We start from the raw sequence: 20312 nt of genomic DNA, 5'->3' as shown, positions 1-20312 counted from the left end.
TCTGCCTAACAGCTGCGGACCAGGGGTGTGCGTTACCGATGGGCATATCCGACCGGCCTCCGCTTTGAATGGAAGGGTCAGCGGTACACGATCACGAAAGAAGAGGAAATGGAGGATCTCATTAGGGGCAAGAAGGCAGCGAAGGTAATGGCAAAGAAAGTACCCCTCTGGAAGCAGGGAGAGGGAAGGCAGACTGGAGAAGGACAATGGAAATCTGCGCGTCCCTGTCCGAGGTGCCGCAACAAAGAACCCAAAGACACAGATCCCACATGAACAATAAACTCTATAGCACAGACAGGATCAGCTTGAGACCTGAAAGCCGGGAACCGAAAGAACTGACCTGTATTCTTGCACAAACCGCCATGGTGGAGGGTAAATATGTGGCAACCTCAATGGGGGTAGGCTGAAAGAAGCGAGTGGGAGTCCAGATCACGCATTTTTTGGGGGAAAACTAAACTGGTGATGCTCTGTGGCATAACCATGGGGAGAGTTCATATCTTCTGACCCCACGTGAATAGCAGTCTGGAAGGTAGCAAAGGGGACCTGCTGGGGACACTAGAGGGTTGGAAATCAATGAAGCAATGTTTAACTCTGCGGTGCAGTCCGCTGTAGCGGTGGGCGAATATTGGAAAGCTTGTACGGGCTTTATAATAAGAGGGGAGGGGGCAGGGAGGGGGACCAGATCCCAAATTTCCCGGGTGCACAAATGACCGGGTGAGTTGTTGTGTCAAGGCCATGGTGAAAGTTAAATGGGCAAGTTCAAGTTTGAGAGTTGGGGAGGGGCGGGTGGGAGAAGTTATGTTATTTGGGGGGAGGCTACACATGGCACATATGAGATATCCAGAAGGGCGAATGGGCTTGAAAGCATTAAGATGGGCACAGTATCAAGGCACAAGAATGGCTGAGTTAACATTTGTCACACTAAATGTTCAAGGGCTTGGCTTAACTCCTCAATTAAACGGAAATCCATGATTAACAGGCTCGGGGATATGCGGGCCTCAGTGGTATGGATGCAGGAAACACATCTGCTCCCAGAAGATGAACACAGGCTAAGGCATAGGGCCTTTCCTATGCAATATTTTGCTTCCAGTGGGACAAAAAAACGGGGAGTGGGCATCTTGCTGGCGAAGGGTGTACATTTTTAGAAACAATTTGTAAAGAGAGACCCGGAAAGCTGCTACTTGATATTAGGAGGAAAAGTTAGTGTTGATCTACGCCCCCAACAAAGGGCAGGATCAATTCCTGTTGAGATTGCTGCCCATTATTGCACAGTAGGGAGTGGGGCAGGTCTTGATTTGGGGGCTATTTGTAACAGAGTGATGGATGCTGTGATGGACAAAACCCTTCCGGCTACCTCTAATGACCATATATTCATACATGCCCTAGCAAACTTCATTAGGGAATTACACCTAATAGAGACATGGCAATTCTTTCACCCGCAAGAAAAAGCATGCACTCATTATTCAGCAGTGCATAGGGGGCCACTCCCGGATTGATATGGTGCTCGTCTCTGACTCGCTAGTCCCACAAGTCACTGGACTGGAAATTGGAGTGAGATGCTCATCAGATCACGCCCCGGTCCTCTTAAAGCTGGAGCCAATTAACCCACGGCAGCGGCCCAAGAAACCATGGCGACTAAACAAGGTGATCCTGAAAGACTTAGCCCTTAGCAGACATAGAGCTGGCCTTAAAGAATTACTTTCAAGAAAATGTTACACCCGGAATAAATTGGGCCACTATCTGGGACGCTAGTAAAGCGGTAGTAAGGGGCGAATTTATCGCACACACAGCAAACTACGTTAGGAGACAAGAGGCGAAGTGGGAGATGGAAGCCAAAGTAACAAAGGCAGAGACGGAGTATAAAGATAGGGGCTTACAAAAAGCATGGCGGGAATTTAAAAAAGTTAGGGCGGCCCTAGTAGCCCATCTGGCGGACAAAGCTGCGCATCTTCTTGTGCAAACTGAAAAATTTTATTCTATAAATGGGGACAAAGCCAACCGATTCTTCGCAGCCAAATTAAGACCGCAGAAATTCTGGAATCGCATAGTCCAACTTAAAAACCGGGAGGGAGACCTGGAGAGGGGGGAGGAGGGAATAGAGGAGGTCATACATTCATACTAAACGGAAAACCTGAAAGGGGAAGACCTGGAGAGGGAGGCGCAGATAGCATTCCTAAACCGGGTAACTTTGCCACAAATTAGTGAATTGGACAGGCAAATGCTAGAAGCACCCATAACCGAGGAAGTGGGGGAGGTTATAGGTACATTGAAGGGGAATAAATCCCCAGGCCCAGAAGGGCTAAGTAATGCGTACTATTAAACATTTAGGGCTATTCTAATGGGCCCCCTTACAAAGTTGCTTAATTTCATTCGGGATACGGGGAGAATTTCGGAGCCATGAGCCCGGCGACCACAGTATTGCTACTAAAACCGGATAGAGATCCGTTGGACTGTGCGAGTTATCGCCCCATCTCGCTATTAAACAGGGATGCAAAAATCTACTCCACGATCTTGGCCCGAAGACTAGTGAGGGTCCCCCCGGGGATAATTCATCCAGAAAAAGGGGGCTTTGTGCAAGGGCGACACACCTATGATAATATTTGTAGAGCTATAGACACTTGATTATAGAAATTTAAATCGGGACGAAGAACAGGGAAGCGGTTCTCGGTACTGGCACTGGACGCCTCCAGAGCCTTTGACAGCCTACACTGGGGGTTTTTACAACTGACCCTTGCAAAGTTTGGGTGTTGTTCGATCTTTACCTGCATGGTGATGGCCAATTTCGTACATCCATCTACTTGACTAATGATTAATGGGCGGCTCACAGATAATATCCCCATCCGGAAGGGCACGAGGCAGGAGTGCCCATTATCCCCACTGATCTTCGCCGTGGCCATGGAGCTGTTGGCACCGAGGGCCTGCGATGACCCAGGAATCCAAGGGGTGGAGGTGGACACTGGGGGATCTCAAAAGGTGGCTCTCTATGCGGACGACATCCTCATGTTCCTGAAGGACACGGCACACTTACTTCAGAGGAAGAAAATAAAGTTCCTATTGTCAATAGAAACTCCATTCCCCTGCACACCATTTGGTATTGGAAATAAAAATTCCAAACAATGTTTTAACAAATTGAGTAGTTCTATCAAAATGTCTCAGGATGAACAATTTGTATTTTGACAATTATTTCAAAACATTCAAGGATATATTCAATCAGAAATATTTTTAATCTTGTAAATGAAACTGAAAATCAAAAATGGGAGTTCAATTCACTCAATAATATCAATTTATACTAATTATGGGCTCTACGCGTTTCGAGAGTGAACCTATCTTCAGGAGCAATCAACAATCTTTTAAATAAAGCATTTTTAACAAAAATTCTCTAAACACAAATTTCTGCAATTCATCAATTCAAATGAATAATTTTTTCAAAATTTGTACAAACACAATAGCTTTTTTCAACTAAATTTTCTTGTGTGTCTTCAACAGAACATTCGATTGTGGGATTATGGAAACGTCATCTTGTTGCACAGTTCTCTGAGATTTTGTGGACAATATTGATATAAGATATTAGTGATTTGTAGGTCAATGGAGGTTCTGATATTAGTCAAGTAGAATGTTTAAATACCTCTGTGGTGTTGCAGCATATGGCAAAGGGTCTCAGGTGTCCAGACGCCTGGCCGTTCAAACAATCGTGCCCTATAAAGGTAAGTATATCTGCATTTTAGGTGTGTATATCTCGATTAATTTCTAATTAACAAACAATGTGTGTTTATAGTATGTCTACTTCAACTATTCAATGCACTCACCTATCCGGAGTGTGCTATATTTGGCTCAGCCAACGTTCTACTTGTGCCAGCGTTTGTTCTTTCTTTAAATGTAACGTCATGCGGTCCGAACTCAGGAGTTAGTTGTCCTTAGGTATACGATTTTCTAAAAAAATGATAATGTATGTCAAAATTTGATAGTTTCTCGGTGTTACGTGCTAATTAACTATGTGATGTGAATGAGTCTTACCTCTGTTTCTCAGTGCACTGGCCGTCAGTACTTCTTTCCCAATTCTAATGAGCCAGAAGTAGTTCACTCGCGCGTAGTTCTTTAAGTAGTCATGTGATATTAATCACATGACCACACGTGATTAGTACCTCTGTGAATTCAAATAGTGTTCGTATTGGTAAACGAACTGTATGTCCATGTCACAATGTGTATGAATCTCACCTACGCTTCTCAGTGTATTCGCTAGATATGCTTCTTTGCAATTCTATAAGACTCGAACCTGTTCACTAATACATATTATATTGAATTGAATGGTCATGTGATATTAATCGCATGACCGCACGGAATTCTCACCTAAGTTCGCCTATGCTTCTCAGTGAGTTCACCAGGTGTGCTTCTTTGCAATTTTATTAAGTTGGAATCAGTTTACTAATACGTGTGATGCTAATCACATGACCACACGGGATTCTGGGAATCGTAGTGCCTCTGGGTAAAAGGCCATTTAATTAGATTTAGATCCTCTTTCCATTATCCCACAATCATGACAACATGTTTCTGGTTAACATGTTTAAAATCTTATTGGTGTCACAATGTATGTATCCACATTTTAACAATTTGCCATTTTCTAAATATTCGTGTCCTGGCCACCATGTTATAGTCTATAAATGTTGTTGTTTACATTTTATCATTTGTTTACAAAAACACATTCAAAGAATACTCTTCACTCATGCCTCTGGGTTCCAGGACATCCAATTTATGTACCCAAAACATCTCTCTGCGAGACAGTATATGTTGTAAGTCCCCTCGCTGGTCGTGTAATGGTCTCAAGGACCACGAATTTCAGTTGTGAAATTGTATGATGGTGATCTCGAAAGTGTCTTGTGACTGGTGATATGTTCTGACACTCACTTCCAAGGGCCATATAACTGCTACACTGGTTTGTGAGAGTCTCGGGGGTTCCATATCAATTACCCTAAATCTAAGGCACTTAACATCACTGAGACGACACAGCAGGTGTCATTGTGAGAGTAGGAATCCTTTGAAATGGGAACAGAAATCGGTAAAATACCTGGGAATACAGTTGACCCCCACGTATGAAAGACTATATGGGACCAATATCCCGGACCTACTGAAGGCACTGGCAGGAGACCTGAAGCGCTGGGACATGCAGGAGTTATCATGGTTGGCACGGATAACAGCTGTTAAAATGACCCTGCTCCCTAGGTACTTATGTGATAGGGGCTCTCCCAATACTCATCCCAGTCCCAGCAATCAAAAAACTACAGAGGGAGATGATGTCCTTCATTTGGAGGGGAAAGAAACAAAGGATCCCGAAGAAGGTATTATTTAGACCACAGGCTCTGGGGAGGCTGGGGGTTCCAGATCTCTGCAGGTATTTATGGGCAGCACAGGTAGCACCTATGTTACAATGGCCAACTAGAGAAAACCAGAACAGATAGTCAACCCTCAAAAGAGAAGCAACTAGGGCTCCCTTGGGAAGCCTCGGTTTTCTCGCAGCACGACATAAAGGCAAAGAGGGCACATTATTGGAGTCAGCCAAGGCCACTCTATGGTATTGGGACAAAGTATTAAGAGGCAGAAAGGTAAAAATGTGGGGGAGGGGGAAGTCCTCTGGCACCGGTTGCTCATAACCCTGATTTCACCCCAGGGATGCAGGCTGACTTTTGGGTACACTGGGGGGGGAGGGAGCAAACCTTGGTATTGAAGGATCTCTGAGGAAGAAACACTGCTAACATTTGAGGGCTGTAAGGCTAAATTTGATATACAGGAGTATGAAATATTCCATTACATCCAACTTAGACACTGGATATCTAACACGAAGGTCCGGGAGGGAGCAACCTGGGATCCAGTAGGGCTGGCGCTTACGATACAAGAAGGCCAGCCTGAAAAAGGAGTGTCGAAACGGTATCCCCTGATGGGGTTGGTAGACCCAGAAGAAACTCTTGGGTATATGCAAAGATGGGAGGCAGATGTGGGCAGACCAATCTCTGGGGAGACCTGGAGCCGCTGTTACGCTCACCTGACTCCCACGGAGGCGCAGGTCTGGTTTGGAGTGTTGTTGCTTCTTCTATGGTGAAGCGCAGGACCCGGAAGATGGACTGGACCGGACCTTCGAATCTGGCTTGTCTGGCTCGCAGGAATATCTTTCTGTATGTGAAAAGGGAGTATTAACAATCTGCGGGAGAAAGTATAAGCCTCCCGCTCCCTTCTCACCCCTCTACGAAACCCTCCTGCGACCCCCACGTGAAGTCTCACCTTAGGGTTTGAAAGGTTGAGCTCTCCATCCTGCTTCTCATGCAGGGGCGCGTTGTATCCAGTTACTTCACTGGGATTTTGATTGTAGAGGGTTCAAGTTTTGTTTTCCTGGTATAGTACCGTAAGGATTCTGTTAATGAGTATGATTCCGCAATAATAATTGTTTGTTGTCTCTTTTTCAGGTGCGGAAGTATTCCGAGAAGAGCTGTGGAACCGAAGAATGAGACTCTGGCGAGTTCTCTCAGTGTCCTTGTATCAATGCGCTCACTAACGCTGATGTCTTTTTTCCCCATAGGGGCCGGGGTCCGGAAATGCCTGGATGCGGCACCGACCCGAAACGAAGTTGGAATAACCCAACAGGTAAGCTTTGTAATGGAAATTAAGGGTTCCTTGTTTTCTTTCCCCTCTCACCTTTATTCTTGTCTTTTTCTCCCTAGGCGCGGTGATGTGGCTGCGAGTCCAGATGTCGCCGTAGAACGTGGTGGTACCTTGTACAGATGAGTAAGATGTGGCGCAGCGAGCGATGCGATGTGCTTTTAAATGGATGTCTTCCTTTTCAGGACCGTCGGCGAGATGTCTCCGGAATGCGGATTTAGCAGGTAAGGACTCTTCTTTACCCTTTTCTCTTCTCTTCTCTTCTCTTCTCTCTTTGCAGGTGTTCCAGGATGCTGGCAGGAGTGACAGAAGACAGAATGCAGGAGCAAACACGGTGTGCTTCCAGCTGCTAGATGCAGAACAACGCGAAGCGTGATTTGCTGCTTGGGCGAGGCTTAAATAGCCTTCAAAGTAGTTCCAGGTATGTATCCTTCCTCTCAGGTATGTATTCCTCCCCTGACCACACCCGTGTGGTTAAGCAGTTCCAAAGATAAAGTAGTCCCATTCAGGCCTCAGAAGGCCTGGATGTTGCAGCATGGTCTGCATCAGGTAAGTTAACACTAAGCAACTTTAACACAAAGTCCCCTTTTATGAGCCTGGCGCCTATGGCGCCAGGACTGTGGCCCGATTTGAGCCTGGCGCCAAAGGCGCCAGGACGGAGTCCAAAGAGCCCCTACTTGAGGCTGTTGTGACTTCCCTTGAAGACATGTCTGCCTCTGGGGTAGCTGGGTCTTGTCTGGCACCTTGGAGGTAGGCATCATGACAGCCGCCTAGGGCTGGCAAAAGCTCCAAATGCGCTTCAGTTAAAGAGGCGGCATACAAACTTTGACTGCGGTGGTATATGACGCCATCATGCATGCATTCCATTAACCCGCATTACTCTGTCCTACTTGAGAGACTGTGGACAACCTGAGGATTTTATTCACATGTGGTGGTCTTGTCCCGTGGCCGAGACTTACTGGAAGGGGATCTTGAGCCATATTAAGGAGATAACAGGAGCTCAACTGCCTTATGACCTGGTAGTAGTCTTATTGGGGGAGGCAGTCGACGGGTGCTATGCGAACTCTGGGACTAAAGCCAGCCTTACCACACACATGCTGAGCGATGCCAGAATCAGCTTGGCGCAAGCATGGAAGAACAAACAAGAGCCAGTAGTTGTGGTGGGTGAGGCTATGGTGAGTGATGGCCATGGAAAAAGTAACGGCAATAACTCATGGTTCCTATTCGAAATACCTGAATACTTGGATGCCATTGCATGAATTCACAGATGACAAGGAACAGGTGTACTTCAAGCCGAAAATTACTTTGCAAAATGTCTGTTATCTGAAAGTGTGAACCTTGGCCCGAAAACTCAGAAAAGCCAGGAAATATATAGTATTCCACCCAAATGTTTAGAGGTTATGTTTGGGGGCTGGGGGAGGAGTTCTAATAGTTAAAACTCATGAGAAAATGGAACCCAAAGACTGTAGTAGAGAATAAAGGGGAAGACATTGGCAAGGTTTTGTTTGTTACTCTCTAACGCATGCATGTCTGTAACTTATGCTCTTGAAAATCTAAATAAAGTTGATCAAAAGATGTTTTGCACGAAACAAAAAAGCTTCACTTTTTGTGGTTTTATGATAAATACATTACTGATGACCAAGTGAAAGAAGATAATCAGTCGTTTTTACTAGATAATTTGGCAACCCCAGGTCTGGTGACTCTTTCACCTGAAACATTTTTTCTTCAGCATTTCATATACCAATGTGGTGTAGGTAGGGTCTTTGAGGATCTCCAATAAACTTTTAAAGAACTATTATTTAATATTGATAAATTTAATGAACATAGTAGTGCCCACCCACACCCCCTTGATCCACAAATATATAGATGTAACCAGTTGTGCCACTGGATCACTTAATTAAGGATATATTTGACATGGGGGTGGGGGATGGGAAGACAGTCCTCCGCATTCTAAGAGAGGACTCAGACAGAGGGAGGATTTCCAGGTTCTACAAATTGCTCGAGGGTGACCAGCAGGGGAATAAGCTCCCTTATATGATAGTGGTAGAGGGAACTGGGCATGGATGTAGCAGATGACTCCTTTCCTCACGGGCAATTGCCCATAAAAGCTCAACATGCGCAACAATCAAGGAATGCACCACTACAATTCTGATGAGGTGGTATTATTTGTATTTTATTGAATTTTTTAGCACTCTTCTCCAAAAAGGCTGGTTCTAATTAAAATAATAACTGTACAATCAACATGAGCAATTCATTTCCAAAATAAGAAATCGGAAGAAGGAGAGAGACATTCAGTCAATTATTAGGAGAAAAGTTAAAAGGTTAGATTGAAAAACACAGAAAAGGGGAAGAGCGGATAGGAAAAGGATGAGAATTCCGGTGCCTAGGCACAAGAAGGGCCAAAGACTGGTAATAAGAAGCAGCACAGGTGATTTTGGGAATAGAAAGAACAAGCCGATTCTGGGAACGCAGAGGACAGGAAGGAGAATAGTGAAATGAGTGAAGAAAGAGAGGGGCGAGATTATGGATATACTTAAAGACAATCATAAGGAAGTGATAGAGGAGACAAGACTCAAAAGGAAGAAGCGACATAGAAAGTAGAGAAGGCGTAATTGAAGATTGAGGCGAAAGAGAAAAAAGACGAACAGAAGAATTATAGATGGATCGAAGAGGAAGAATGTGAAAAGCACAAAGACCAAAGAGCTGCGATGAGCAATAATCGATACGAGAAAAGACCAGACAGGAAAGAAGGAGCTTAGTTGCCTGAAAAAGATAAAGTCGAGCATAACAAATTCTAAAATGAGCATAGCGACAAGATAGAGAGCTAGAGGAAATATGTAAAGAGAAAAAGAGGAGTCAAAATGTAGACCCAAGTTACGGGCAGAGGAGGAAAAAGATAAAGTTGAAGGGGGAAATGAAACTGAGGGAGGGGGGAGGGGTATAGGTAAGATCATGGTAGCAGGAAAGAAAATGATGTCCTCTGTCTTAGAGGGATTAAGGTGAAGGAAGTGGGAAGACCTCCACTTTTGTAGAGCAGATAAACAATTGGAGAAAGCAAAGTGCAAAGTGTCATCAAAAGAAGAGAGATGATTTGAGAATCCTCCGCACAATGCTGAAAAGAGAGATTGGAGGACGAGATAAGACCAGAAAGGGCTGCAGTGTGAAGTGAGAAAGAAGAGGACCAAGAGCAGACCCTTAACACCATAAAGAAGAGGATGGGAAGAGGTGTGTCCAGCCCATGTTACTGAATAAGACCAATGGAAAAGATGAGAATGGAACCATTTAAGAACTGGACCAGATGGACCAAGAGCAGAAAGGGTGTAAATAAGGAGTGTTCAACAGTGTCAAATGCTGCAGAAAGATCTAAAAGAAAGAGCATAGAGGAAGACTTAAGAGTGCCGAGTAGTGAGAAGAGCATTGGAGACATACAAGAGAGCAGTCTCAGTAGAGTGAGATGGTCAAAAATCCAGATTGAGACTTGTGCATAAGCAGCACACTCAAGGAGTTCAGACAAGAATGAAAGGAGAGAGAGATTGGGTGAAAGTTAGCTAGAATAGAAGGGTTGAGAGAAGGTATCTTCAGAATTGGGAGATTAAGAGCATGCTTGAAGAGTGAAGGAAAATGAGTGTTGGCAAACAAAGAATTAATAAGATAAGGAAGATGAAAAAGACGAGAATAGATTTTGGGGAGAAGTGTAGAAGGAAGAGGATCAGAAGGAAAATCAGTAGGATGGGCACAAGCGAGAAGAGCATAAGTGTCGGAACAGAAAGACGAAAAAGAGGATAGTGATTAGGGAGGTTGATTTATTGAAATGGGAGAGGGTGGAGTAGGAGAGCTAAAGAAGGAAGAGCAAAGAGTAGCAATTTTAGATGTGAAATAGTTGGCAAGGTCACAAGATTGGAGAGATGAGAAAAGAGGGATCATGAGGTTTAGGAGACAGGATTGTATGAAAAAGTTGACGAGGATGGTGTGAGAGAAATTGTACGTTCTGAAAAGTAAGATTTCTTAGCAGTAAGGTAAAGCAAGTTCATAAGAAGATCAAAGAATGTCGACAAGAACGTGTGTGAAGAACACTCAAAGAGTGAGGCTTTTTCCAGCGCCGTTCATCTTTACGTAGGCGACATCGGAATGAACAAGAGGAAGTAATACCTCAGCACCTAAAGTTTCACCTCATCACAATGAAGGGTAGCCTACATCTAGGTACTTTGGGACATATGTCCTGGGCATGCCCCAAAGCACAATTGTACTGGACGGAAATCCTCTTGAAAATCTGGTATATCCCCAAGCTATATCTTTCCTTAGATACTCTTGCTATAATCCTGGGAGACTGAGACAAAGAAGGTCTCTATGGATTAAGTTGAACGTCTTCTGCATTGATGACACAACATTTAAATGCAGCCAGACTAAGCTTAACACGTTCATGGAAGAAACCGGAGGGCCCCCAGCTGGAAGTCTGGCGGGGCAAGGTTTGAGATATATGGGTGGTGGGAAAAGTATTGCTTACCAGAATGATGAAATTTAATGCGACGTGGGAACAATTGACTACTTATTGTCAAAACATACTGTCCAGCAAAAACACACCATTGCTGCCGAAGCATTTTCCAACGCCCTAAAACAAAGTTGGCAGGGTAGTGAACTTGGAGCAATGGGAAAAGCCTGACCACATGTGATTTTGAAAGGATGTGATATGGAATATAAATTTGGACTTTGTAACGCTGTGGGACTCCGCATGAGATAATATGCTGCTACCATTTAGTTATGTTTCTCGTTAACCAAACGTGCGCTTTATTATTTGTTTAAGTTGGTACAGTGCTGGAAAGCCAAAATAATGTTGAAAAAAGTCATTCTTGTTTCTGGAGAAACCCTTTAGTACCAACAGGTATTTGATCCAGCTTGTTCCTTACTGAAACAGAGTATAAACCTCTGTTACAATATTGCTTGGCCTACTCAAGTACCAAAACCTTTAAAAAGTCTTTTAGAACCAAGGTAGCCCATAATCTGCTTCACTGTGCTTGCAGAATCTTCAAGCTGCCTAATGTTTGTTATGATGTTTTCTACTGCCAGGTCTTGAGTGTTAACGATCAGGCTGAATGCAATCCCTTTGAAGGCGCTCGGGGTTTCCAAGAGTTGTACTTGTGGAAATGCATATAAGAAAGATCTTCTCCATTGTATGGTTATCTGTCCAAAAATATACTGATAATCCTGGCTCAAGCAGCATTTTAAAAACAGAGCTAATAATACCCGTCGAGAAGCAATGGCCCTTTTGATGAATTGTATGGATCTTATATTCATTAATGATCTATGCAAATTTGTTAAAGCAGCACTGAACGGGGATATTAGATTTTTAAATCAATATTTTTTTATTAGATTATGTATATTGAGTGTATATGTATGATGCAGAAATGGGGATACTTTGCACGTTTTAACTATGGATAATGTTCTTTGAATCTATTCAAACAGGCTTTGTAAGTTATTGAATCATACGGATGTATAGCATATGTATTTTATTAACGACTGTGGCCGAAATAAAGTATTCTTCTCTCTGTTGAATGTTGTTGTTACGTTACGTTTAGGAAGGCCCAACATTTCTGAGCCATACCAACATGGTTGTCCTATGGGGTTGACTGAAGTAAGTGCACTCCTTAAGATTGGAGGCAATCACATGCCTCCCTTCATTATCGGTGAAGACATTGGAAACGATAAAGCAAAGCAATGAATAAGGGCTGTCTACCTCCTCCACACCCGCTCGAGACGTATATTGATTATGCGCAATGCTAGGAATTGCCACACCCTCTTGCTCATTTCCCATCCAGTAGGCCACATATGTCAGTTTACAGCACCTGGCAAGTTAAATCTTTAATCTGTTCGATATGCATCTACTTTGCCTTCCTTAATGCACTTAGAGGTTCCGGTTCTAGCTCAACAGTAAGAGTTGACAGTATCCAGTGGTAAGGTCCTCTTGTCTGATTGCAGGCATTTTACACAAAGAGGTTCTCTCTTTTTTAATGAGTACTGAGAGGTACTGGCTGTAGGATAATGCAATCGTAGATCTCTGGGCTCTAGGTCACCAATCTGGCATAGAGTTACAGAAAGACACACGAAGATCAGAGGCAACAGAAAACCTGTTGGAGCCCTGTTGGAGCCCTGTGGGTACAAGAGAAGAAATATTTGATACGTATTGAAGGAAAATGCAAATAAGAGAATGCATGGGTCTATACTAATGAACTGAACAGGATGAATAACCTTAGCCCAGGCATAGTGGGCACTATAACAGGTATGAAACAGAAGCCCAATTCCTCCCTTTCTAGCCCAGCCAATGTTAAAGGATATACATTGTTTTAAATATTGTAGGGTTTGTTGGAGAGACCCATGAGCGAGGGGAGAAATCTGGTCAAGGAGTCTGTGGCATTTTCGTTCTGTCGACATTCTGTGGCCATCAACCAGCAGATGCTGTGATGATGCTTTATGCAAGGGTCCTCGTGGGAAAGGGCCGACTGACACTTGATGGAATCAAAAACGAGGAATGGCCACCACATGATCCTAAAGACAAATCCTCCACTCGCAGCACTCACCTGGGGTAGCAAGCACACGAGCAGATTTTCTGCTACTGCATGGTGTTCCTCTTACTGGTCTTCCCAGGTGTCTTCTGATTGCCAGACCATTACCCAGATCCAGCTAGTGGGCATGTGGGGAGAATGGAGGGGGCACTGTGAGATAGGAATCCTATCACAGCCCCACGCAAGCACCATTTGATCTGTTATAACTGTTTTGCAAATCAAGCTGTGACACATAGGAAGCAAAAACTATTTTCAGTGCTGTGACTGAACTGAAGCCAGTCCTATCCACCCACAATTCGCATTGGATGAACCTACATCCATACCCATTAAACAGCTAAAATAATACCCCAGTCTCATTGGTGGAGCATTCATCGTGGTGCTATCACTCCCAGAATACACTGCAACAGTTCTTGATTACTGATCAAACCATAAATGATGTCATGCTTTCTTCCAAAGCATGCTGTGACCTCACGCTTAGTTCCCTGGTGCTACTAAGTGAGCTCCAAGCACTTTCCTGAGGTGAAGTGGACATTTCAAAGAGGTGGATTTTTGACATTTTTCTTAAGTATTGTGTTCGTCATTGCTTTTGAGTACCATGGGGCGCATGTTCTGTGCACTCGTTTTTGGTTTTAGGGAACATGAAAAGAAATACACCCGCTGATCTTGAAGATCTACTGGGTCCATATTGCTGAAATATCTTTAGCAGACAATATAGATGGATCCCTTGCCAGGCTCTGTGAGCCATATAAAGATACTTGGATAATTCTGTTTTCCTCTGAAGGCCAATGCAGGGCTCGAAGTATCTAGGTTTTGTGATTGTATCTGCTCTGTTTAAGGAGTAGACTGGCCTCTGTCTTCCAGTCTTTATTGGCCGCACATGTATGCTGAAGGAAATATTAAATGAGTGGTGTTTATCACCACAACCACTGTCCCGAAGTGTGGACAAGACACTGTCTTGGGAGGAAGTGTCGAAATCGACTGACTAATCTAGGAGCACAAGTACAGTGGTGCCCTGATCCAGCAGTCGCCTTCGGTCATTTACAGAGGATGTAATGGCAGATTACATACCATGTTAATGGAGTAATCCGACCATTAGAGGATCTAAAATATTAGGAACCATGAATGATTGAAGTAGTTGACCTATGCCATTTTAGCCAAGTATGGGAGTTTCAAAAAAGGCAGAAAATGTTGTGGATCCGATTGGCCGACTTTTTAAGAAGGGTCACTACTTTCATGCGGTCTGGTTGGTGCCCGGTAGTTGAATCATTTACTATTTCATAGACTGTTGCTGGTAATGTTGCAAAACGTCAAATCTTGAAAGTTCTTTTGAGGACAAGACACTGTGAGAACCTAATTCCGCTAGCTGTAAAGAATTTTTTTTTTTTTTTAAAGTGTTTAAAATTATGCCTGGTTTTAATACAAATAACAGGGGTGACAATACTAGCATACACATGTTCTTGTGCCTTTGTAGACCATAAGGCATGCATTAGTAAGCAAGACAATCACCAGTTTAAATTGAGCACACTAAATAGTCTGATTAGTAACCAAACGGCATCCCAATTCAGTTTTTTTTATTAATGAAATGTGGAAAATAGATTTGCAGGCCCTCCAGTATCCAGCCAATCGCTTAAGAGATGAAGAAGGCAGGGAAGAAAAACGTGTCACTGTCCACATGTTGAAGTGCGTCTGATATCTGTGCTTTGCTAGAAAAATAATTGCCTAAGTCAGCACCCAATCACTCAATTTCGTATTAACCGCTGTGACAAGATGACAAGCTTCTGAAATGCAAGGGTAACATCTGCGTATATGTTTGAAGTGCTGTAGTCCAATTTGTTGCTCTCCTTGGCAAACATGGGTCCCTTCCTGTGCAGATTATTTTAACTACTAATTATAGGTCTAGCTGGTTGGACAGTCTGCCACTGGCGCTGATGCACTTTCTAAACAAGGAATTGGTGGGAGAAAGGGTGTCATTAATGGCTTCCTGCAGGAACAGCCCTGTACATGTTTCCATACTGTTTATCTGGGTTCATTGCAGGATCTGCAGGATTCTAACATTATTCAATTGAAGCCTCTCTTACCTCTTACCCTCAACACTTCCTTAACTAGTGTGCCCAGTATGCCTCGAGCCATTGTCTCCCAATCCTCATGAGTGATGATTTTAGTCTTTGGTGCTTCTGCCACTTTCCCTTTAAGTCTGACCTTGGATACACAATATTCAATCTAAGCTGCCCACTGTGTCAAAATCAGCCCTCCTCTCCGAGATGAGTTTACACTTAAAGCAAATGTGCTTTCAAACATTGGCAACACGTCACTATTTTTGATGCCTCTGGTAATTATGAATCCATTTGTAATATGAAGAATGCATTTAGCTAAGAGAATACACGTTTCCTCATTAACTTTGCAAATCATTTTGGTTCAGATAGTTAATGTCACTTGGATTTTGACTTCATACATTTGACATTGGTTTCCTTTTTTTTTCCTTTTTCAGTCAATAGGTGAAGGTTTTAAAGAAGCTGTTCAGTATGTTCTACCAAGACTACTATTGGCCCCTGTTTACTATTGTCTGCACTACTTTGAATTTTTAAAGGTAAGTGAATGGTTAATTTATTTTATGAATTGTGTTCTTTGAGAGCCGTGAGAGCCTTTACTCACCAGCCTAACATTGTATGCTTTTTGGGAGGGGCAGAGTTTTGATTTAGGAACAAAAGCTTAATTGTGCATTTCTACTTTGCTCCGAGTTACTGGCCAGCCAAGTAAAATGAAAACATTCCAAACCACCACGTTTTCAGAAGACCCGTGGAAAGAAATACCACTGTCCCATTCCAGGGTTTTAATTATTCAGAATGGAATTCTTCTGGCATTAACATTGCATAAAATCCACCCAGCAATAACAATGGTCCTTTAATTTTTTTGTGCTTTCCTAATGGTGGAGTCTGCTTTGAAGAACTTAAAGGTAAGAAGAGTACTCTTTCATCCCGTCCCCTTTCCTCCATACTTATGGCTGTTAGTCTGATGGGACAGGACCGGTACACGACAGCGCCGCCGACTCCGCCCATCAGCAACACCCATCAGCCGTTTTTCCGCATCGACAGGACTGGAGACTTTACCTGCCGTGCAATCATTTACTGCAAAATAGTTTCCCTAGGCCTTTTTGTTGGGGGCATTTTCAATTGTTTACTTCACCTGCCGGCAGCTCCAGTCGTTTATGAAGGGCATCAAAGGTTTTACAGCTTGTGCTTCAAGTGGCAGGCATTTTGCTGTAGCATATTTCCACACATGCAGCCTGGCGTGTCTACACCCTGAATACAGGTGGGTGGTCTTTTCCTTTTGTCATACGCTTTCACAAAGGGCTGTTCGCCGAAGATTCTCGCGGTGGAGGGAATCATCAATGTGTCACCTCCTGGGCATATAAAGGAGGGACCCAAGTGCTGTAGCGGTTAGCCACCACATCACAGGAGTGAGCTCTGAGGCCAAGTTGGCTTCTACTGGTGTCTGGAGCACTGAGGTCCCTTCAGGGACTTTGACTGGAGCAGTCTATGAGGACCTTTTGGCTCATACCGGTGCAAGCACTGAGCACCTTCTAAGGTCTAGTACTGGGTCATCGAGACCCGAGGTGATGCCTCAGTGTGGAATATCTAATAGGCCTAAACAGAAGCCTGAGGGCCAGCGGCCTACTGGAGCAAGCTCAGAGGATTTTCTTTCCTTAAAAATGACTGGAGATCTCCCAGAGTGTCCGACAGGGCCTCGGAAGAAGCAGAGTTCCGCATTGAGCAAGATTCCTTCCGTCTCTAGCTGGTCTTATGATAAAGGTTCCAAAGCAATTTCAACCTGTGAGAAAATGTTTCTTCCTTGCAAGGAGGGGGATGCCATTACAGGGTCAGTAATCCATTCCCCTTAAATTGGCTGCCATGGACCAGGCCAGACATACTGATTCCTTGATCATGGTTTCCTTATCAGCGGAGGAAATTTCAGAAATTTCATCACCAGAATCTGGACCTTCGGTTCACTGAAGATCTTCAGATCCCTCTTCCTCTGACTGTTAGCAGAGCGGATTTTGTAAGAGTGGTATGGTCTCCGATATAAACCCGGTCAACTTCTTATCCCATACCATCCTCTTCCCTCAGATTTGGGGCACCGCATCTGGTTAGGCAACCAACTTGGTACCATAGGCTGCCCTCATTTTGGACTCCCTCAGCTGCAGTGCCTTAGACATTCTCGGAAGATAGGTTTTTCGAAAAATGTCAGACGATCAAGCAGTCTGAACAAATGAGTTGTTTGGAAAACTTGATAAACAACGTAATCCCTCAAACTATACCAACACCTGAGCCACCTGCATCTCCAAGTAACACAGTCCACCCCCCTCCCCCACTCCCAATGTTAGTGCCTCCAGATGCCATGGCCTCAGATCCATCACACCCTGCATCCTTGCAGGATGTGGATCAGAGTTCAGGAATGGGGATACAGGAAAGAGATCGACACAGGTGATGATGAGGAAAGTGAGGCAGAAGCCTCATTATCATCAAAGGCTTTTCATGATAGGATGGTAGGGGTTCAGGACCTTTTAGGGTTCGCTGTGCCAGAAGTCTGATTCGGAACCCAGAGTTCTTTCTGGTGTACTGTCACTAAGTCCTACAGATCAGGAATACCTTTACTGAAAGATTTTAGCCAAGGTCAAGTCTATCTGAAAAATCCTTACTCAGTCGCTGCTACCAGCAAGAAGATTGAGGCCCGATACTCGGAATTCTATTCAGCCTCCCCAGGTTTATCCTCAAATCCACAACCTCAGTCGTCCGAAGTGGCACCAGCACCAATGTTCTCAAAGTCTGCATCAACTTCATTTGCTGTTCAAGACTCCAGCCCACTCTCTAAAGAAGTTAACATTTTAGAGAAGTAGGGGAAAAAAAGATGTACGCTAACACGCCCTTTCGAGGGGATTGTATCCTCCGACGTATTCCACATCTTTGACAGGTAATTACCACAGCTGTGCTGCTTCGGAAACTTTTTCTGCGTCAATGACGTCGATAAGCTCTCTCGAGGACCTCCTCCGACGGTCGACGTCACCGGATGATACAAGTACGACAACGCCCATAGCCTCAGTTCAGTTTTTTTCCGCGAATGTGTTTGCTTCGAAATCTTGGCGCGCCTCGGTTCTCTTGTGAATCGGTTCTTCGAATATTGTTGTTAATACGAAAATATGTCTTTGTCTTCTGCTACCCCGAAGTCGGGTTTCAAGATGTGTCGGGACTGCGGTTCCAAGATGTCTCTGACGGACCCGTCTGCCTTTGGTGCCTCGGTGAGAGCCACGCCACTGATGAATGCGACGGATGCCTGTCTTTGACGTCAAAGGCCTTGCGGGAGCGGAAGAAGAAGCTGTCGGTGGGTAGGGTTTCCAAACCCCGTAAGTCGAAGTCCGCTGGACTTTCGACCGACGATTCGAGGGGCGACTCTCTGCGTCGGCATAAGTCAGGGGGTCTCGTTCCAGGAGTGGGTCCCACCATTCCTCGGCTTCTTCGAGGCATGCACGAAAGCGCGGTCATCGGTCGCCGCCCTCGTCTGAGGGCTCCGCCAGACGGCGGGTTGCTTGTCCCACCAAGCATTCATCTCCAGAGGAATGGGACGCCTTCCGTAAGGAGATGATGGCGACTTTTGATTCGCAGGGCACCGTTCCGACCGCGCCTTCGAGAGAAGCCAGCAAGGAACACTCTAGGGCCTTCGGGCTCGGGCGGTCGGCGCGTTCACCGGGAACCTCGAGGTCCCGGTCGGAGAAGGAGGATCGCCATCGTGCCCGCTCCAAGCCCCGGTCCTCGACGCTGTCGAGACCGTTGGAACCTGTGAGGCCTTTGAAGAAGGAATCGACGCCATTGGTGCCATGTCCGTCGAGGGAATTTCCAGAGGCTCCAACTCCGAGGAAGCCATTGGGGCCGAGGCCTTCGAAGGACACGCTCGGGGCTCCGGCCTCAAAGCCGTTATCAAAGTCGTTGGCGCCTCGGTCGACGCCAGTCCCATCGGCGCCCTCTATGCCTTTTTGAGGAATTTCTGCCGGAGGTACCCCAGAGAGCTGTAGAAGCTCCTAGGAAGGTGCTCAGCAAGCCTGTGCGGCCTATTCTCAACCCATACTCTGTTCTTCCTCCCAGGGTGGACTTGTTCCAACCCTTGGAGTACATTTCAGAGGTTGAGGATGGGTCTGAGGATGAGGTTCCTCCTGAGGTTCCTGATGACTTGTTGTCTGGACATTGCCAGCTGGAAAACCTGCGTCAGTCTTTGCACGACGCCAGTGGTCTTGATACCTTCCCAGAGGTATTTTGGCAGGCCTGAGCCTGGTACGCATGCTGACTCATCGTACAGGCGCCTCATGTCGAGGGTGACTGAGTATCTGGGGTGGTCTGCTCCACCTGTAGATTTTCTGCAGGATGACCTGACGGATATCCTTGACCAAGGTTCACCCACTGACCTGGTGTTGCCATTTCATATGGCCTTACAAAGAAGGGTGGCTGCGGCTAGGACTGATCTGGAGTGTCTTCCGGCAGTCAGTAAGTCGTTGCCGAAAAAATACCGCCCAGCCAGTGGCGACCCCTGCTATTTGTCTACTCACCCCACTCCGGAGAGTTTGGTGTTACAGGCGGCTACGGCCCCAGCAAAGCAGGCGGCGTACTCTACGATCCCTCCCGATAGGATGACAAACGCTTCGCCGGTTGGGCGAAGAAGGTATTTTCTTTTGGGGGTATGGCTTTAAAGGCAGCCAACTCTGATTGTGCCCTGGCAAGATTCACTCACACTCTGTGGAATTGGGTGTCGTTGGAGGCTGAACATATTCCCGAAGGGGAGGAACGGGATGGTTTTCTTGCCCCGTTCAGGATGGCAAGGATGCCATGTGTGAGACCGTTCAGTCGGGTCTGGATGTGGCAGACTGTGTCTGCCGGTCCATGGCAGCGAGCACCGTGATGCGCAGGTGTGCATGGTTGTGGAAGTCGGGATTTGCTCCTGATGTACAGTCCCGGCTTCTCAACATGCCCTTTGATGGTGACCATCTTTTTGGCAGCAAGGCTGACGAGCGCCGTGAGAGGTTGCAGACCCCCAAAGCTGCAGCAAAGTCCTTGAGCGCTGCAGTGC

The 20312-nt window shown here is 45.2% G+C and overlaps 1 protein-coding gene across 1 annotated transcript in view; it reads left to right on the top strand.

Moving 5' to 3' along the window:
- Window positions 1–20312, top strand: part of SOS1 (SOS Ras/Rac guanine nucleotide exchange factor 1) — a 2649334-nt gene that overhangs the window by 916728 nt on the left and 1712294 nt on the right. Inside the window, exon 8 of the mRNA XM_069606702.1 lies at window positions 15691–15789. Within this exon, the coding sequence (XP_069462803.1) occupies window positions 15691–15789 (99 nt within the window). The remainder of the gene's footprint in view (window positions 1–15690; window positions 15790–20312) is intronic.

Source organism: Ambystoma mexicanum, chromosome 4p, assembly GCF_040938575.1.
Source record: "Ambystoma mexicanum isolate Mex_15411 chromosome 4p, UKY_AmexF1_1, whole genome shotgun sequence".
Taxonomy (NCBI): Eukaryota; Metazoa; Chordata; class Amphibia; order Caudata; family Ambystomatidae; genus Ambystoma; species Ambystoma mexicanum.
The sequence above is the reverse complement of the archived record's forward strand: the minus strand, read 5'-3'. Positions and strand labels throughout refer to the sequence as shown.